This window comes from Malurus melanocephalus, unplaced genomic scaffold (genome assembly GCF_030028575.1).
Source record: "Malurus melanocephalus ecotype Western Australia unplaced genomic scaffold, MMel_1.1 scaffold_1194, whole genome shotgun sequence".
NCBI lineage: Eukaryota > Metazoa > Chordata > Aves > Passeriformes > Maluridae > Malurus > Malurus melanocephalus.
In genome coordinates, this window is record NW_026624426.1 from 10,287 (window position 1) to 30,085 (window position 19,799).

Here is a 19,799-nt window from a genome sequence, read left to right on the forward strand (position 1 = left end):
ACAGGGAGCTGAAGAAATTCAGTTTTACAGGGAAATAAGGGAATTCAGTTTACAGGGAGCCAAGGAAATCACACAAATTCTCCTCAGTGCAGGAATCGTGGCAGGCTCAAAGCTACGAGGAAAATGAGAAGCGAAGAAATCCCCAAACAGACAGAAACAGGGAAAACAAGGCACGTGCAGCAGGAGAGAGAAGTGGATTTGTTCATCCTAAGAATGTTCAAGGGGAATCTGATCACAGCCCTGCAAGTTTTCCAGCAGGAAAAAGGAGAATGGATTAGGCTGGATGTAGTTCTCCCCATAAAAGAGCAAATTCTTTGGATTTGTTTGAAATTAGAGTCACAGAATTGTTGAAATTAGAGTCACAGAATCCCAGATTGGTTTGGGTTGGAAAGGAACTCAAAGCTCATCCAGTTTTAACCCCGTGCTTTGGGCAGGGACAYCTTCCAYGAGGTCAGGTCACTCCAAGTTCCATCCAAACCTTGGAGAATTACAAAGAGAATTCAACGAGCTGAATTTCCAATTTCTGGCCAAGGCAACACTCCAGCTCTCTACMTCATTTCTCCTTYCTCTMCTKCCAGYTCCCARYGAGGAAATTYCCTCTCATCCTTCACCCAATATCASCCCAAACCATTTTGGATAAATGGAGACAAAACCGACCCATTTTGAGCTGCTCTTTTCTCAGGTTCAACTTTCTGCTAACRAAACCGCTTTGTGGAATTGGTGACTGTTAACACAAATGTTTGCAACGTTATTTGTTCTGCAAGCCTGGTTGGTTTTGGTTTTTTTTGGTTTTTTTTTTCTGGGTGGCCTGTTTAAGGTTTTTTTGCACAAAACCCAGGGTGGTTTTGAATCTGCACAGAGCATCGGGGTTTCTCGTGCTTCATCTTCACAAAAGATCACAAAGAATCGCTTTGTGAAAAGGAAATGCCACCATGTAACCAGAGTTACTGCTAATGGTATTGAAAGTTTTCATTTTACGCCCCCAGTGCCATTTTCTTCAGGTTTTTAGATGTTAAAGGATAGAATAGAGTGATAATTTTTCTAATTTTGGAAATAATGTGAGACGAAACCCTTATGCAGTTTGGTTTAGCTTTTGCAGAACAATTTTAAGAGCAGCACTGCAGAATACACAAACCCCAGCACTCCCAAGATTCCTCAACGAGCCCTAAAATCCCAGAATTTCCTCAGCTGGAAGAGATCCACAAGGACCATCCAGTCCAAATCTCTCTTTCAGTGCCCTTTATACATCACTTATCGTTTGCTTTATCCCACCACTCTGCAAACCTGGTTTTGAGGCCTGGCAGCAGTTGGTTTGGTTCAGTTAGACCAAAATTCAAATTTACTCATTTATTAGCCACAAATTAGTAATAACAACACCAGAATTATCCTTCTGACACCCTCGCTAACATACAGCAAAAAYTGCAATAAGTGTTCACTTAATTACTATAATAAGTGTATTAATTTAATTAATTTCACCAAGATTTTTGCAGCCCAGTGTATCAAGAATCAGGGCCAGGATTTCTACAACGCAAAGCAAAAGCAGCCAAACCACATGAAAAAGTTACCAGCTCTACTGAAGAACGTTGGTAAAACTGCAATATTGCAAAATATATTGGTAACTGAGATTGCATTCATCTGCCATGTGCTGGAAAATGCATTTTTTTTGTATTTTATTGTATTTTTTACACGACTCTGCTCATTGTTTCGAGGTGAGGCAGGCAAACAGTCGTAACCCTCATTTTATTTTTTTCTGCTAATAGTTTCAGGGGGGAAAGAAGTTCAGAAAAAAGCAAAATAGGTCCCATTCTGAAACCACAGCAGTTTCAGCAGTTACCCAAGTGGTGCACCCAAACCACACCGAGGACTCACTTCAGCAAAAAGAGATGATGAACAAAATGGTTTACCACAGCAAGTGCTGTTACTTACAGTGAACTCCACCCATACAAAGGGTTTATCTAATTTCATAGCCCGCAGGCAGCTCGAGTTTGGAGGGCTGAAATCTGTATTTCAAAGCAACTCTAACCTCGCTGCGAGGATGCAAACAAAAAAATTTCACCTTACTGAATAATAAGAATTGATAACTAAGTGAAATTAATTAGAGTTTTCTCAATATTCTGTATTTCTGGGCCTGACTCTGTGTTTGGAGGAGGATTTTGCTGAATGATGAGCAGCAGTTTTTTTTGCTTTTGGAGCTTGCATGGATCATGCTCACGGGAAAAACGGGACAGAGTTGAAATGGCACAAATTTAAACTTTCACTAAACAAGGGCTCCTTTCCAGGAAACTTTCTAAAGTGAAAAATACCCTTTAAGAAGTCAGAGGATGAGGAGGGATAGGGTGAGTTGAGTCCATATCTGTGATTATAYCTGAATATACAATCCCAGGATTTCCACTCTCCTGTCTTCCACATGGCAGAAGTGCCTCCAGCCCATCCTTCTCTTGGCATTTTCCCAAATTTACATCTCATTCCCAATGTTTTCCACCATCCTGTTGGATTATCCACCCCACTCAGTGATGCAGAGTAAAAATAAACTGAATTTTACAAACCCACAAAAAAATGATTGCTGGTTTTCAAACTGTGCCTGAAGGTTTGTTACCTTAAACCAAATTTTCTACAGAATACTTGGAGGTCTTTGTCTTCAACAAAGGGGATATTTCTGTGCTGTAATTCAAACTCAACTATTTGGTGAATTTTAAATTTGACTATTTGGTGAATTTCAAACTCAACTATTTGATGAATTTCAAATTTGATGAATTTCAAACTCAACTATTTGATGAATTTAAAATTTGATGAATTTCAAACTCAACTATTCGATGAATTTCAAACTCAACCATTTGGTGATAACATTCTTTGCAAAAAATCACATTTTTAGTAACAGAAGGAAGTTTTCCCATGCAAAACCCCCTCTGTTTTTGCTTAATATTTGCAAAATTTGCACCTGGAGCTCGCTGAAAAACTTTTGCTCAAGAGAAATATTCTGCCAGTGCACAAACTTCTTGAAAGCTGAGAAATCGTTACACATTCAGCCCAACAACTTGCTCTGGAACAGCTTCTGAACAACCTCTTTGGGTACTGAAATATCTTTGCTCAACATAAACAAGAGAATCAAAGCGTGAATGGAATTTTTAGTTTGTGGCCAGGCAGGTGCTCCACCCATGAGTCATTTATCCTACACAACAAGGGATGCCTGCACTCTAATGCAACTGTCAGCTCTTGTAGAAAGCATGAAAAATTTAAAAAAAAAACAAACTTTTCCTGTCAGTCATAACTTTGAGGCTGATTTTCTCACTCTCGGTTGCTGATGAGGAGAAAAAAATAAAAGTAAACAGTGGTACTGAGYAACTCTGGGTGCTTTTAAAAGTTCTTAGGAAACAGGTGTGAGGTGTCATGCAAAATAAACATCCCAACACTGCTGGCATCTCACAGTGAGTCAAGAACAAAACTCTAAAATGCTCTAGACCAAGCGATTGATCCCCACAACTCCAATAAATCAACATAATTTAGAGTTAAATCTAAATTAAACCAAGGGAATTATTTTACATTATTTTTTTTTCTGATGAACACAATCCTTTCTTTGGTTCCTGGCTCCTGATTACATCCATGATGCCTAAACGTGGCTTCTTTCTTTTAAAATTTATCTGACTAAATACACGGASCAAATTTCTAGGCAAATCCTGGTGACAGTCCAAAAGAAAATCCACAAAAACATGATTTGTTTGAACACTAAGGATTGATAAGGTATCATTTTCTTTCAAGAACTGAACTCAGTAAATGCACAAGACAACACACTCAGACTTTGGCCTGCATTTTTAAGCGAGACACTGAACAAATTGCAAAATTTTTATTTTGATCTGTTTGAGACACTGAAGACACAGCTCAGGCAAACAAACTTCTCAAATATGTCTAGCTCCAAAAACTTTCCTTCCCTCACTGCAAAAGTGTCAACACGAGGTCAATGTGAACTGACAGYGCTCTTGGGCTGCCTTAAAGATGAAAAATAAGTCAAAAATTGCAGGAACAGCCAAAACATAAAATATTTTAAATTTAGAGAAGTGACACGTACGAGAAAGAACTATATTTATCGTTGACAAGAAGGAGGAGGAAGCACTGAACGCAAAGGAAGGAGCAGAAGCTGCACAAATGTTGCCTGCACTCCCCAAGCTGGGCCAGCAGCTGCTTGTGCACAGGAGGATTCTGAAATGGTTCCAGGSGTGCAAAAGACACCCCCAAATAGGGAATTAAAACTTTGAGTTGGAAATTCCATGGAAATTTGGGATGTGTCTGTATAGGTGTGGTTATCTGGGTTATAAACTCGCTGAAGCTGTGAGGTCAGAAGAGCTCTGTGAGGATCCCCCTGGAACCACGAGCACTGAGTGGGCAAAAGTTTATCTGCAATTCCTCCTGCAGCCTCCCTGCACCACAGGAGAGGACAAAGAGATGCTCTGAGACTTGGCTGGGAATGCATTTCCAACTTCTCCAGGGCTGACAGCAACCTTCTGCAACCACACATCCAAGGAAAGGCCAAGGATCCAACCCAAAATCGGGAATTGGTGTTTCTGTGGATGGTGGATTACAGAATCCAGCACAGCTACAAGTTTTCAGATTGGTTTGATAAACACAATATCAAGATCCTGAAGACGTGTTAAGATCTTAAACCCTTGACCTCTTTTCATTTTTTAAGCTACCAACAGGTTCAGATATCATTTCTCTTCATCAGCCAGCTGGCAAGATGAAAAAAACAGGAGTTGATCAGTCAGATTTTGCTTAAATCAGTCTTTTCTTTGATGGCAGCACAGCAAAATGCATCTAACAGTCTTGCAATGAGTGATTTGGTGAAACACCAAACCCTACCCCTGACTGATTAAATTTATTATCAGTAACATCATTATTCTGCAATAATGTCTCATCACTCGTATTAAAAACTGCACAAACCTTGGTGTTTGAGGGATCACGGTCATGCTTCCTAACCCAAACCAGGCTACTGTCCCATCTATTTTTTCCAATATTCTGACATTTTCAAACTGTAACAATTAATAAAAGCACTGTGAGAACAAAAACTCGAGAAGGTTGACACAGGGGTGTTAACCACTAACCTCGRAAATGCCAATATTCAGTTGGCACCATAGACCAGAGTGACAAAAAATAAACGGACCACAAAACAAAGCTGAAGCTTTTTGTCAAACTCCCCATGTGCAGTCTGGAATAGTAATTTAGCAGTGTAATTTATTTTAATTTAATGTATTTCAAATAGCAGCTAAAGAGCTTCACTAATTTAGGATAGTCCATTATGCTCAAGTTCCTTTCTTAATAATTCTCTTAACTTGAAATATGGAATTCCACCAGGGATAAGCTTCCCCTGTCTGTAATTCCTCATAATTGAGCRCGTTGCTGCAGCAAGGTAAGAGTGCTGCCAAGGCAAGTCATGGAAACGCAGAGGGTGCCAATTTGGAGATTTCAGGGTGACTTTTGCACAGAAGCCATTTGAAGCTATTGCCAGTTCTAGGGTTCTCCACACACCCTGAAATTTGGGTACTTCACCCATCACTCCTGGAATCAGGATTAACTCACAATCTCATTCATCCAAGAACTTGTTGATGGCCAAAAAACATCTCTGAGCTTCTCTGGCAGCCACATGAACCTGGACCACCATTAGCTGAGCAGGGCCACTGACATTTGCTTGGATGATTATTTAATTAATTAGTTAATACCTGGTGACACCAATTAATCCTGTCACTTCAGTCCCATGCAGGAATTCTGCATGTTGGATATGGAGTACAGATCACTGAAAAGGCACTGAACCATCCCTCTGGAACCCCTAAGGGGGCCTACAGGAACACTCAGGGGGAAAGCACAAGACGATGCTTTGGAATCCCCAGTGCTTTGGGGTTCCCAAAGATTTGGGGTTCCCAATGCTTTGGGGTCCCCGATGCTTTGGCATCCCCAACGCTTTGGGGTTCCTGACACTTTGGGGTTCCCAGTGCTTTGGAGTTAGTCCCCAGTGCTTTGGGGTTCCTGAACTTTGGGGTTCCCAGTGCTTTGGGGTTCCTGATGCTTTGGAGTTCCCAATGCTTTGGAGTCCCCAGTTCTCTGGTGTCCCCAATGCTTTGGGGTTCCCAATGCTTTGTAGTCCCCAGTGCTTTGGAGCTCCTAATGCTTTGGAGCTCCCAACGTTTTGGAGTTCCCAATGCTTTGGGGTCTCTGACGCTTTGGAGTTTCCAGTTCTTTGGATTTCCCAATGCATTGGAGTCCCCAATGCTTTGTGGTTCCCAATGCTTTGGGGTTTCCAATGCTTTGGAGTGAGTCCCCAATGCTTTGGAGTCCCCAGTGCTTTGGAGTGAGTCCCCAACGCTTTGCAGTTCCCCATGCTTTGGGGTTCCCAACACTTTGGAGTCCCCAGTGCTTTGGAGTGAGTCCCCAGTGCTTTGGAGTTCCCAATGCTCTGGAGTTCCCAACACTTTGGAGTTCCTGATGCTTTGAAGTGAGTCCCCAATGCCTTGGAGCTCCCATGTTTTAGGGTTCTCACACAGCTCCCAAAGCATGACTGGGAACTGACTGAATCCCACAACTCGGTGTGCCCAGTCCCATTGGAAGCCAGGTCACACATACCACCTGCCATGGTGCTCACAGGAGACTCAGAGGTGTCCTTATCACTCTCTACAACCTCCTGAAAGGTGGTTGTGGTYGGGTGGGGTCGGTCTCCTTCTCCAGGCAGCAGCTGCAGAATGAGAGCACACAGCCTCAAGCTGCACCAAGGGAAATATGGGTTACATATCAGGAAAAAGTTCTTTACAGAAAGAGTGATGAAGCACTGGAATGGTCTGCCTGGGCAGGTGGTGGAGTCACCATCCCTGGCTGTGTTTAAAAAACATTGGATGTTGTGCTTTGTGCCGTGGTTTAGCTGAGGTGTTGGGCATGGGTTGGACTGGAAGATCTTGAAGTTCTCTTCCAACCTGGTGATTTTGGGTTCAAGAATCACAGATTCTGTGCTWACTGGATGGGGAAGGAACCCTCGTGTTTGAAAGGGGGCACAAGAAGCAGATTTGGCACCATAACTCAGCGCCTGTGCCTTCTCCTCCCATCCCCAATGCCCAGCACCACCAAGGCAGGACAATTTCTGTAACAGGAGAGGTCAAGCACTGCTCATCCTCCCTGGAGTCCTTCAGGAGCTGGAGGGGCTGCCAAGGAGCCCAGAACACAGYGAGCCGTGTGTCAGATGCTTGTCAGTAGTGGTTAATCTCGCTGATTAGGAGCGCAGCTATAACCGCAATGTGGAATACATGGGGCTGAGCTGAAAGGAAGTGGTAAGGGTGGGGCAAGAGCACCAGGTCCCACGATCAAAGCACCCCAGGCATTGAATGTTTCTTACAACCCAATCACTGACACCCACACGGCAGCTTCCTGTACTTTTAAAAAAAAAAAAAAGAAAAAAAAAAGAAAGAGAAAAAAAAAATCTGTTTCTCTCTTTCTGTAATCAACAACTTTTACCTAGAAACTAGTTAGCGGTGAACTCGGACTGATTTCGATCTGCAGCTTGCAGCAGAAAACATAATTTTTATTCTGTGAGAACCTACAAGAGCCATTTTAACTGACAGGTTTCAGTCTACCAGTTCTTTCAGGCTTTTTTTATCCKTAATTACACAGAAGCCCCATAAACCCTGAGAACCTGCATTAAGAAATGTAAAGCAACCAGAGGTTTGGTAGTGTTGAACACCACAGAWAATAAAATATATTAATAAAGCTGCAAAACTCAGCCATGTTTTAGCAGAGTTTGAGAAAATCATGTGCARTGGAATGCAGATCCTTGTCACAGGGCACCTTTGAGATATTTTAGTATTATTTGCTTTCTGTTTATCACAGCTCATTCCACGAAGCACTGGAATGTCTTCAGTGCTTTTTGAGCATTATTCGAGATAGAACATCAAGAAATGCACAAAAACCATTCCACTCCTTTCCAAAGAAACCTGCAAGCTCTCCAGGAGCACCTGGTGACCACCAAATGACTCCAGCCATGTCCTGGGAGAGCCCTGTGAAACCCAAAGTCCGGGTGGAATGTCAGGAACTTCATGGATGTGAACRCCTCCCTGAAGAAAAAGAACACGCACACACACTCTTGGGGATTTTCATCAGAACAGTCTCATCAGAAGAGATCAAGAGCTTTTTCTTGGCTGATCTTCCTCAACCTAGAGAGAATCTTCAACCAGGTATGGGACAGAGAGGGTGAATTTCCCARTCTTTCCATGAATTGGAGCTTTGAGGTACACAGGTACTACAGAAACACCTTCTTCTTGCTGTTCTCTGTTGGGATTCACTGAGTTATTGACCTCACTCCAATTCTCTTTAAAGATTTTGCACTTAGCCTCTAAATAGTTACACTGAAAAAACCCTCAGTAGAGCATTTCACCATAAAAACAAACACAAAATTGCTCTTGGACCAAGAAAGGATCAGATCAGAACTTGGAAACATCTAAAAGAGCTTGAAAGACTCTGGTCAAAAATAAGAGTAAGCAAGAAGGAGAATTAGTTATGATGAACAGAACAAGCATAAGGCTGAGATTGTACCCAAGACACAACTCYAATTAAATAATCTCATGATTGTCATGCCCTTTCTTAATCTCAGCTTTCAAGAAGGGAAAGATATGGATCTGAAGGGTGCCTAATCCATGGCACCAAAAAGSGTTTGCCTGASAGCACCAACCAGAGCAGGCTATGAACTGAACTATCTGCTGATCCATCCCAGCTGCTCCTTGATGCTCCAGCCACGAAAAAACCCAACCACCACCTAAAAACAAAYCAACCAACCCATTTTCACTTTACAAGCAGCCAGCAAACAGGTCAGGATGTTTAGGACCAGAGCTGACGACCCACTGGCAGCAGCAGAGAAATTTCTCTACGTGTTCTGTGAAGATTGTGTCAAGAGCCAGGACATGAGAGCAGCTCCCTGAACCACAAACTCCTTTTAGAGTCTTTCCAGGTCCATTTTTTGCTCTGACCATGGTACACAGAGCTCAGGGCCCAAAGGCTGTGTCAGGGCCAGYGCTCTACAACCCCCTCACAAAGGCCTTGGAGGTGGCACTGGAAGGCAGACAAAGTCACTCTGGTGACGACAGGCAGTTGGGAGGAGCTGTGGATTCCCTCGAAGGCAGAGAGGTGCTGCAGAGAGATCTTGACAAAACGAGGGCTGGGCAATCCCCAACTGAACACRTCAAGGGCCGGATTCTGCCCTGGAACAGAGCAGCACGGACAGGCTGGGGAATGAGAGSCTGTRGGMCAGGCTGGAAAGRGATGTGGGAATCCTTGGCTGGTGGCAGTTGGGAATGAGCCACCAGTGTGCCCTGGCAGCCCAAAGYGTCACCATGTCCTGGGGGCAGCAGGCTCAGCACATTGAGGGAGGGATTGTCCTGCTGTGCCCTGCACGGGGGTGGCCACACTTTGAGTGTTGGGGGCACTCTGGGCACCACGAGATCAGGAGGATCTAAAGCTGCTGGAGAGTGGCCAAAKGAGGGACACAGAGCTGGGGAAGGGTCTGAGGAGCAGCTCAGGGCTCTTGGCTTGTTCAGCTGGAGCAGAAAGAGACTGAGGGGAGACTCCTCAGAGGCTGAGGTGGAGGGGCAGGGGCTGAGCTCTGCTCTGGGACAGGGCCAGGAGCCCAGGAATGGCTGGAGCTGTGTCAGGGCTTGGCATGGATCTTAGGGAAAGGTTCTTCTGTGCCCAGAGGGTGCTGGCACTGCCCAGGCTCCCCTGGAATGGGCACCAGAGCTCCAGGAGTGTTTGGACAGTGCTGCCAGGGGTGCACAGGATGGGATTTTGGGGTGTCTGTGCAGGGCCAGGGGTTGGACTCCACAATCTTTGTGGGTCCTWCCCAGCTCAGGCCATGCCATGATTTTTTAAATGCTTCCCTGATCCCGTGTCAACTCCAAGGGTTTGCTCTGCCTTTCTTTCCATGAAGGAATGAGCATTAAACCCAAACTCCTCATTCATCTGGACAAAACACAGAGCCACGGGCAAAGTGGCACCTGCAGCACATTTTGGTCCATCCAGGACRTGGTGCAATCCCTCAGTGGATTTCAGACAACATGTGCAAGGCACAGCAAAAGCTTCACATCCAGCAAAGCACCAAATCAGGAAAAATCACAAACAATCCCTGGTGGAGCCTGTTTAGTTTCCACTATCACCTGCCTGGGGAATCAGCTGCATAATTTCCAACGCTCTGCAAAAGCATTTCTATTTTCCACTTGACTGCAGAGGTTTGAAGACGAGTAAAGYTTTCTTTTAGAGCTTCTTGCACCTCCCTACCAAAACAGAAGCAAACCACAAAAAACGCTTTTCAATATTAAAAACCCCCTCCAACAGAAAGAACAGTTTAACTAAAAAGAGCGTGAGCATGGAACAGAAAGGCAAATTACAGGTTTGTCTGGTAATAACTAACATTTATTCATCCTTCAGCAAGATTTTAATCAGCTACTTGTTTTTTAATTAAAYAGACCAATGAGAAAGGTAAGAAGCAACGGAAGTTTCTTGTSTGTTRKWWRTKKGMKSWSMKCMMAYWWMYAACASACATTTTCTGCCCGTATCTCTCRCTGCCATCACACTCTATTACTATATAATTTCTCATGCTTTAAGTAACCACTGAAGATTGCTTTAGTTGTGGAAGGAAGGGAGGAGTAGAGCTGCATAAAAACACGAGGCTCACTTGCTTTAAAAAAAACCTGTTGTTTCCTCCTCAGTCTATTTGATCATAACAACATTTGCTCTTGGTAGAGCAGTGGAACCTCACAAATATTATATGCCCCTAGAAGGAGGGAAGAGACACACTGAAATAATTTTTAACCAACTGATAAAAGGCTGAGTGCACGTGTCTAAATTAAAAACATATTAATAAAGCTGAATATTCACTAAATTCCTCAAYAGGTACAAAAGAGGGACCCAGAAATCCAAAATGCCTCATGCAGGTGAGTCAGTCCTCACCTTTGCTGCTACGATGACACTGCACTTGCTAAGAGTGATTCTGTTTCTATCAAGGAATAGAAAGAAACCACAAATGAGAAGCAACTTGGGTATATTCAGTGTTTGTTTGAATCATCCTACTTTATATAGGCCCTGGAAACATTCAAATATTTTATGTAGGCTTCTTTTTTACATTCTCTGCTTGAAAACCAAACAAAGAAAAATAACATCACTGACAAATGAGATTCCCTTCAGCTTTTCTGTTTCTCCTTTTCTTCGTGTCTGTCCTAGTGGTTGGTATTTTCAATGTGTGGAGGTTTTTTTTTAATTACTGAAAGCTCTTCAGCACCCCAAGAGCAGAAAATACACAAAGCAAGCACGTAACAAACTGCTCCCAGGGTTTTTCCACAATCCTAAAGCATCTCCTGACATGTTTAGATCAATGCTCACCTACAAAAAAACCTCATCTGCTGCTTTCAGAGTTTTAGGGTGCACCATCACCTCTTTAGCAATAAAATCACAGCAGCAGCAGCAAACTAATGCTGCTGCAATGGTCTGGTTGTAGTGAAATGGGATCTTCCACACCTTGGAGCAATTTATGGGATAGGGAATGACATGAGGGATACTTTGGTCATAGAAAGCATTTTTAAGATTATCCAAGGAGTTTGGGATAAATAATAAAAGCAGCCAGATCAACAATATCCATCACAAACAGGCTGAGTGCTCTGCTCCAAAATGCAGAAAGGCAGAGAATCCACACCCTGAGGGAGACATTCACCATGGATCTGTTCTGTTTGTACTACACTTCCTAACACTGTGGATATTTAAAGATATTTGATGTTGATCCAAGTGTTCAGTGCAAATTTCTGTGCCTATCTATAACCCAGCTTTTGTTGGTTTTTTGAGCYAACTGAAAGTTCCTTCAGCATCAACTGAACTCTACCACTGCTGTTTAGAGGAGACTCGAAACTACCTGGCTTCAGTTCAGTTCAGTTCTTTAAACAGTTTCACTGGCAGCTGAATTTCTCGAAAACAACCCCAGGGAGAGCAGAAGTTGAAGCTCCATTAAGAGATTTTCAATTAATGAGATTTATCTATCTCCCAGATTTCCATAAATAACGGGCTTGAAGSAGGAACAAAGCCTTATATTCAGGAAGTGTTTTCTGTTTAATTCATGCAGTAATGTGCAAATGTAAGAATGATCCTAYCTGGACAGAGAGAACAGGACAGGTCTGTCTGACCCTGTACCCTGTTCCTGTGAGTTTGTAGGGTCAGAGGCCTCAGGAAGAACATCAAAACAAGCTAAAGATTGACACACTGCCTTGCTACTCAGCTACAAAGGAGTTAGAGCCAGTATTTTGGATTTTGGGACACCCTGTTGTCCCTGTTTCTTCTGAGAATTATCTAGAGGGTTTTTTTTACATCCATTTAAACTTGTTTGCATTCACCATATTCTCTGGCAAACCCAGAGAYAAACCCTAAATTTAGATTATTGTATAAAAACAAACCTCTTTATTTTGAAGGTGCCACTTACTAATCTTAATGTTCCCTATGTAGAAAATATAGATTTTTTTTTCCCCCCACCCTGTTTTCTCCTGCCACATGTGATTTTACAGATCTGTCACAACACTCTCTCATCATCTGTTTTCCAGTCTGAAGAGCTGTGGTCTGGTTTGATAACAATTTTACCGATTTACTGATAACTTCATCTCTTCCTCCATGGTTGAAATGTAAGAGAGATAGCAGACTGTCAACTTGTTACATCCACTAACAACACTGTGAATTGAAAGAAGTGGTTTTTTTAAAAGAAGAAAATCTCCTTACCACTGGGTGGTTTGGGTCGTGGAGGGATGTTTTTCTTSGGTGGCAACGCTGGTGTGTCTGATTTGCTTTTGAAAGGGTCCTCTGTGAATCCCACCCCTCCAAAAGAGGAGGCAAAAGGGTCTGAAGCTACTGACTACATGAGAAAAAAAAAGAAAAAAAAAAAGGATGTAAGAACACCTGTGTTTTCATGAAGTTAACTCAGGTAAAAGCATTCATTTCAAAACCTGAGGGCAGATGTACAGAATGGTCAGTGGTGGAAGAGGTTAATGCCCAAAGAYAGAGGTGCTAAATTCCATTAACATTTAAAAGCAATTATGCTCTTAATCATTTAAGTACTTCTAGAACTTTTAGTTCTGGCAAAAAGCTGATGAGAAAATAAAAGGAAGTAAAACTCTACTCTTTACTATTTGGCAATGAGCAGTCATACCACAGGCTGACCTTTCCTCTGATAAACAGAACGTGACAGAACCTGGAAAAACGCAGCAAACTGAACAAGGGAGAATTTTATTCCAAGTTTTTCCAAAATTACATGGACTTTTTAGCAAAACCTTAGAGATGATCTAAGTGTTTAATACTTCCTTTATTCAGGAATAGTGTTTAATGCTTCCTATATCCAGAAATATCCTGAATATCCCACATTCCTATAGGTTTTTCTAAAAGACTCTCCTATAGATTAAGAAGCACATAAGTATTATGCCACACAGGGAAATTTATCCCTGTGAAATGAAGAAAGAGGAATTTTGTGAGTAAAGGTAAAAATTACACTCAAACCTTTGCTAAAATTTCTACCTCAAGTSAGCCCCATCTTTTGAGGAAGGCTGTTGCCATCTAGTGGAGAATTAAAATTCTCCCCAAAACAGTAACAAAAATCAGGGGGAAAAAAACCCCACCAAGAAATGTAATTAATCAAAGTTATAATAATAATTTAAATAATAATAAAATAATAAAATAAACCTATTTTAACATTTACTCTGCAGAGTTCAAGCATTACTGCAGAACCAATTTAAGGAGTTGGGCACTGGTGTTAACTGCAAATTCCAAACTCCACCTAAGGAAAGCAACAGCAGATCAAGACCTTCCCAATTATCCATTTTTTTTTTTCGTGTGTGTCCTGAACCTTTTCCTTCATCTGTTATTTCAAATGAACAGAAATTTCACATTTAAAACACTGATTGACTGTTAAGACTGGGGTGGGTTTACAGTAAGGTTAATTTAATATATTTAGTGAWGTTTTGCTAATGGTTAGACTGGATCTCAGACACTTTATCCAACCTGATTTTATGGTAAGTTTAGAAACAATTCAGGATACTATGAAATAACCAAGAAGCAAATTCCAGGAGTTAGAGGAGGGCTGGACACTGAAATATTTTTAATATCCACAACAACTACCTCTTCTTAAAAGTTTAAAATACAAGTTCATTTCTTTTCCTGCTCTGGTATTTGGAAACACTTGTGAAAAGTTTATTTATCCCTACTGAATCTACCAGTCTTAGTAACACTTTGCCATATTTGACATGGTTGGAAAATTTTTTTGCTTTATAACTRGTGAGGCTGATTGGAAAAAAAAATGAACAAAATTTCCAATGTCAGGTGGAAAGTTACAATCACATCACACTTTTTTGAAGTGTCTGTACACACATTTTTAAAAGGATAATTGCTTTCCTTTTAGCCTTTACCTTTGACATTTGACTGAAGTCTGCAAATCCCTCACCACCACTGAAAGCACCACTTCCAAATGGATCCAGCGTTCCAAACGGATCTGGAACAAACACAGGGGAAAAAAATGTTATTCTGAATAATAATTAATAAYTAATAATTACAAAGAATGCTTGGTGGTGCCAATGATTAACAAAACCAGGCAGGTGATTAAAACACATCTGAATTTTGACCGGCCATGAGATGTTAAAAGACAATTCCACAAAAATAGGTTTTATACCAGTTTTTTTAGAGAGAAATTAAGAAAAAAAGTGGAATATATAGTGCCACAAAGACACTCTTCATGAACTGTAACAAGCCCATGATGCTTTTTGCCAACAGCTCACAAGGCTCTTTATTCTCAACTCTCATATTTGATTCTTCTTTCATAAAAAGACATTTCCTTATTCATCTTCATGTGAAAATGTTTATTTCTTACCTGGACCTTTTGAAGAGATACTGGAAGACGTAAAGGGATCAGTGCTTTCAAAAGGGTCAGGCTAAATAAGAACAGATATACAGAATTATTTTTCTGCTGGAATRGGCATTTTTTATGCCTATGAAAATCTCTGCTTTAAGCCAAATTATTTCCAATTTCCACTCTATTCAGTGGACAGAATAGGATAAAATCTACTGATGATATGAAATTTATATTATTAGTGCATTTGGCTATTGATAGCCTTGAACACAACACCAGGTGAGAAGAACATCCCACTGAAATACAACCAACATTAATTACCAGGGCAAAATCTGAAAATACACCCAGAAGTGTTCAGTCTTTAAGCAGCAGAGACTGAATATTCGAGCCAAGCATTTATATTATTATTAATTCAGAATCTGAATATTGATTCTTTTTAAACARATGGCATTTACAGCTGGTCTTCAGTTTGACAAATCTGTTTTTATTGAAGTATAATCCTACAGTGAAGACAAATAAACTTTTCAGTGACTGAAATTGGTGTTGGGAGCAGTTCCTCCAKCTCATTCACTGTGTGACTGCACCAATCTATGGGATGGAGGGAATGGTGGGAATGAGGRGGTTCTGCTGGTTTGAAATTCCCAACAGAGAGAAAAAAATATCCACTAACAAGGTACATTCACCACTGTTCATTCATGGAACCAGAGAGAGCTCTGCTGACTGCCTGAATAATCCACAGTTACATTTTAAGAACAAAATTAATGATATTTCATCAGTCAGGAGAAAAGGATTTTGTGTTATTTCACTCCTTTTARCTTTCAGAYAATAAGATTGTCAATAGTACAGAAATCTATGAAACGTAGATTTWAAAATTACTGACCTTTGAGGGTAAAGTGGGGGGTTTTGTGAATGGATCTGAGGTAAATGGGTCACTCTTCACCTGTTTCTTGAAGAAATCCTCAGGGGCAGAGCTACGAAATGGGTCACTTTCCTTGAAAGGATCTCCTCCAAACGGATCTAGAAGGAGCATGAAAAGGTAAATAAAATGTAGCATAAAAAATATTCWATATCTGACCTCACTGATGTGATTTTTCATACACAAACACACATTGATTTGGTAAATCTGATAAACTTCCAGATATCTCTTCCTCTGCAGAGGGTATTTATTAAGTTTGAACATGATTATATGGAGCTTTCAGGTTTAATGAAGAGTTTCACATTTCTCATTAACACATCCATTCTGAACAAACCCTGTCAGGTTTCTGCATTCCCACATGCAAACCAAAAATCTGAAGCCAGGGAAATCTTTGTGCTTCCTTTGTGTTTGCAAATCTTTGTGTTTGGCTACAAATTGCTCACACCACATCTGTCCTGTTATTAAAAAGGGTAATTACCTGCTGGAGCAGGGGGCTGTTCTGCAAAAGGATCATGCTGGAATGGGTCACCTGCACAGAAGAGAGAAATAATTTATTTTATTTGCAATTTAGCGAGATGATAAAAATGTGTGAATTTACTCAACAATTGGTCTTCAAGGTCTCAGGTAAGAACTCMTCACTTACTGCCTTTGAAGGGGTCTGCTCCCTTAAATGGATCAGATTTGAAAGGATCTTCTGACTGGAATGGGTCTGTATGCAATTCTTGGGTATTAYTGGTAAACATCAAAGCTTTGTTCTTAAACGGATCATCCTAAAAATTGAGAGGAGAAACATCACAGCAACTCATCRTGATAAAAACACTCAGTTACCCATTTATGCTATCTTGGTTCCTGTTTAACAATCTTCAAAATGACTTCCTAAAAACCTTTCTGAATATGTGACTTCTAAGTAGAAGTGATTACACAGCAGAAGGAAATGTGTAGCCCAAGGCTATGCAGAACATCAAAAGATAACAGCACAAATAGCAATTAAATGTTAAACTGAGGCCCATATTAACATATTCAACTCTCAAACACTTAAAATAACAAAAGCAAACCAAGATCAAACACCAAACTATCCAAAAATTCTTTTCCCCACTATTTCAGGTAAGACATTCATTTAAAAGGAAAGGATACATAAATAATCTGTGGACTACAATAAATTACTACTGAGTGGGCAGATATCAGATTGCTTCTTGTGAACTCATCTTTGAGCTTAAAGCTCCAAATCCTGATTTCCCACGATAAAGTGCAGGAAGAGTCACCCCAACACTCTGATGACAAGAGGTTTCTCAGCAGAGGCCAAATCTAAAGTTTGCCAAGTTGCAGAAAAAACCCTGTGTGATGTGAACAAGCAGCAAACTGAAGTTATGAAACCTCTTCATGGTGTTCATTTCCATTTTCCTGGCTTGGGTCTGGTTTGGGGTCTCTGAAGAAACMCCAAATGCAGGCAGCACCTGCAGAATTCAGGGATAATCAGAACCATTTCATCCCAAAGGAAGGAATATCCAGAACATCCACTGCCACTGCCCCAGCACCAGAAAGAAATGGGATTTCCTTCATCCCTTCACRAGATGCAAATGAAAATACCTTCATTAATACTTCTCAGAACAGGGGGAGGGAGATGGGGAGAGAAGGAAGAGGAAGGAAGAATTGAGAAACAGGAAAGTGGCACAATGGTTTAAAAAATTGCTGCCAACACAGACTGGTGCCTTCTGCCAGTAAGTGACTCCTGCATTTTGCAAGGAAGCGAAACATTTGGAAGTTTTCACTGGAAATTAAATATATTTATGCAAACCATGCAAGCAGAGAAACAATGTACTGAAATGTTTTAAGACCTTTAAGTCCATGTTTCTTAATTTACTGTCCTTTTTTATCTACAGTTTTCTTCTTCTGAGCAGTACAGAGCAAGTGTGAAGCATGGCATAAAGACCATGCCCAGTGAATATTTAATAACACTAAATATTTATATTTATATCTATATCTATATCTATATCTATATTTATATTTATATTTATATTTATATTTATATTTACATATTTTAGGGTTTTTTTATATTTATGTTTACACTTCTATTCCTATTTCTATTCCTATTTACATTTATATGGATGTTTACATTTACATTCATATTTATATAAATAAATATAAAGATAAATTATAAATATCCTTAATTATATTTATATTTACTACTAAATATTTATATATTTGACTTCATACTAAATCCACAGCAAATACTGTGCTKACAAGGGTAAACATTTCCATAACAAGGAAGGGCCACACAGATGTGCAAGCAGAATCAAGCAAGTATGCAACTTTTATGTTGTCTTATTTAAGACAAGAAATAGGCTTTAAAAAAAAAGAATAGGCTTTATAAAAAATTCTTGTGATTTAGAGGATTATTTAATACCCAAATCAACAGTAGATGCTCTAAAGAAATTGACTCGAAAAATGTGTAAGAACTTGAAAGATTCTATGATTTGGGAAAAATTGATTGAAAAAAAAAAACATAATAAATGAGAAAGAYGRTGCTGGAATTATTTATGCAAAAGAGAATCATCCTTTCAGAAAGGGAAAATGKTTTTTACTGAGATGTGTAATAAATACAGCTCACTGCAAAGGAGAAATTTGTGSAGCTTCTTTTGGAAATAAGAAGGAAATATGTGATAAAGGGAAAGTTTCACTTTGGTGAAGTGAACAATGTGMAAGAAAAAACAAAACACTTGAACTGGAAATAGAGCCCCACCTCTGTCCTGAGACTGAACATGTGACTGGTCACAAATCCACAAAACCACACCCCAAATCCCAACAAAACAACCACTTCACATGAGGTGCAAGTCAGAAGCTTCATCAGTGTCAAACACACCAAACAAGAGAATTTTTTTTCTTTACCACAGCTCCATAATTGCCTCTTTCTGTGTGCCCAAGGCCTTCACTCATGTCTGCTAAATTGGTCAGACTTCCTCCATGGATGCCATTGAGAGCTTCATTGTATTCCTCAATGCTCTTATTCACTTCCTGATGGCTCTCTTGCAGCTGAGAGAGTTTACTTCTTGCCTGAGAAGGGAAAAAATGCTTTGGAATGTTACAAATTCAACAACACCATCATTCTTAGAGTCTTCTGAAACGCTGGTGCCAGGCAGTTGCATTTTATTCCTGAAAGAATTGAATGTTTTCTGAGTCAAACTGGGAATTAACCTATGAGGCACCAGTCAAAGTTACTTATTTCACTAATTCACTTTTTCCTTCTCTAAAAAAAGAATTTTTTCTAGGCAACATTTTTGTTCAAGAACCAAAAAAATGTATGAACCACATTGAATACCTGGTTTATTTCTTCCTGGGTTGATTTTAAAGATTTGATTATTGTTTCAAGCTGCACTTTTCCAGCCTGGATACTCTGCTCTAGCTGAGTCTCTTCTTGCTGGAGGCGATTCAGCTCTGCTTTTGCTCTATTAAGGTCATCTTCCTGTAATTTTAAATCTGATTCCTGAGACTGGATCTGCATTTTTAGTGATGAAATCTGAAACAACACAGCAGGAAAAGCAGAGGGACATTTGGAATAAATGGGACTTATTAAATTGTGAATTTATAATAAGTAATAGAAAGTGGTAAACTAACCTATCAACTACTATGGAAAATAGTAACAATTTAATATAAAACCAAAATCCTTGATAAAAGCATTCAATAAAAGCAAGGAATACTATTTGAAATCAGAGAAATACCACACTAATTACAAAGGCAATCAAAAAATGTTTCCTAGATGTTTCCCTTCAGAACTTGGTTCCATTCAAACATTTATCAAGCAGTTTAAAGATGATTTTTAACTCTGGAAAGAGTTAAAATTACAGAGCTTTTATAACCTTCCTTACACACTTTTTTACGTGACTTTCTCACAGAAAAAGTTTCAACTGATGCTTTTCCACCGCCCTGTTGGACTGAATAAATGTTTAATAAATTCTCTCCAAGGATCCCTGGAGATCATCAGGTTCAACCCCGCATTTATGAGCA

General features: G+C 40.2%; 1 protein-coding gene across 3 annotated transcripts in view; it reads right to left on the bottom strand.

Moving 5' to 3' along the window:
- The window catches only part of EPS15L1 (epidermal growth factor receptor pathway substrate 15 like 1), a 44,845-nt gene that overhangs the window by 9,200 nt on the left and 15,846 nt on the right, over positions 1–19,799 (bottom strand). For 2 of the 3 annotated variants that reach the window (XM_057387346.1, XM_057387348.1), the window contains exons 15-22: positions 19,114–19,311; positions 18,684–18,848; positions 16,441–16,567; positions 16,276–16,326; positions 15,762–15,898; positions 14,903–14,963; positions 14,445–14,527; positions 12,769–12,901 (exon numbers count right to left, since the gene is read on the bottom strand). In XM_057387346.1, coding sequence (XP_057243329.1) covers positions 12,769–12,901; positions 14,445–14,527; positions 14,903–14,963; positions 15,762–15,898; positions 16,276–16,326; positions 16,441–16,567; positions 18,684–18,848; positions 19,114–19,311 — 955 coding nt within the window. The remainder of the gene's footprint in view (positions 1–12,768; positions 12,902–14,444; positions 14,528–14,902; positions 14,964–15,761; positions 15,899–16,275; positions 16,327–16,440; positions 16,568–18,683; positions 18,849–19,113; positions 19,312–19,799) is intronic. The other variant, XM_057387347.1, reaches the window with a different exon arrangement.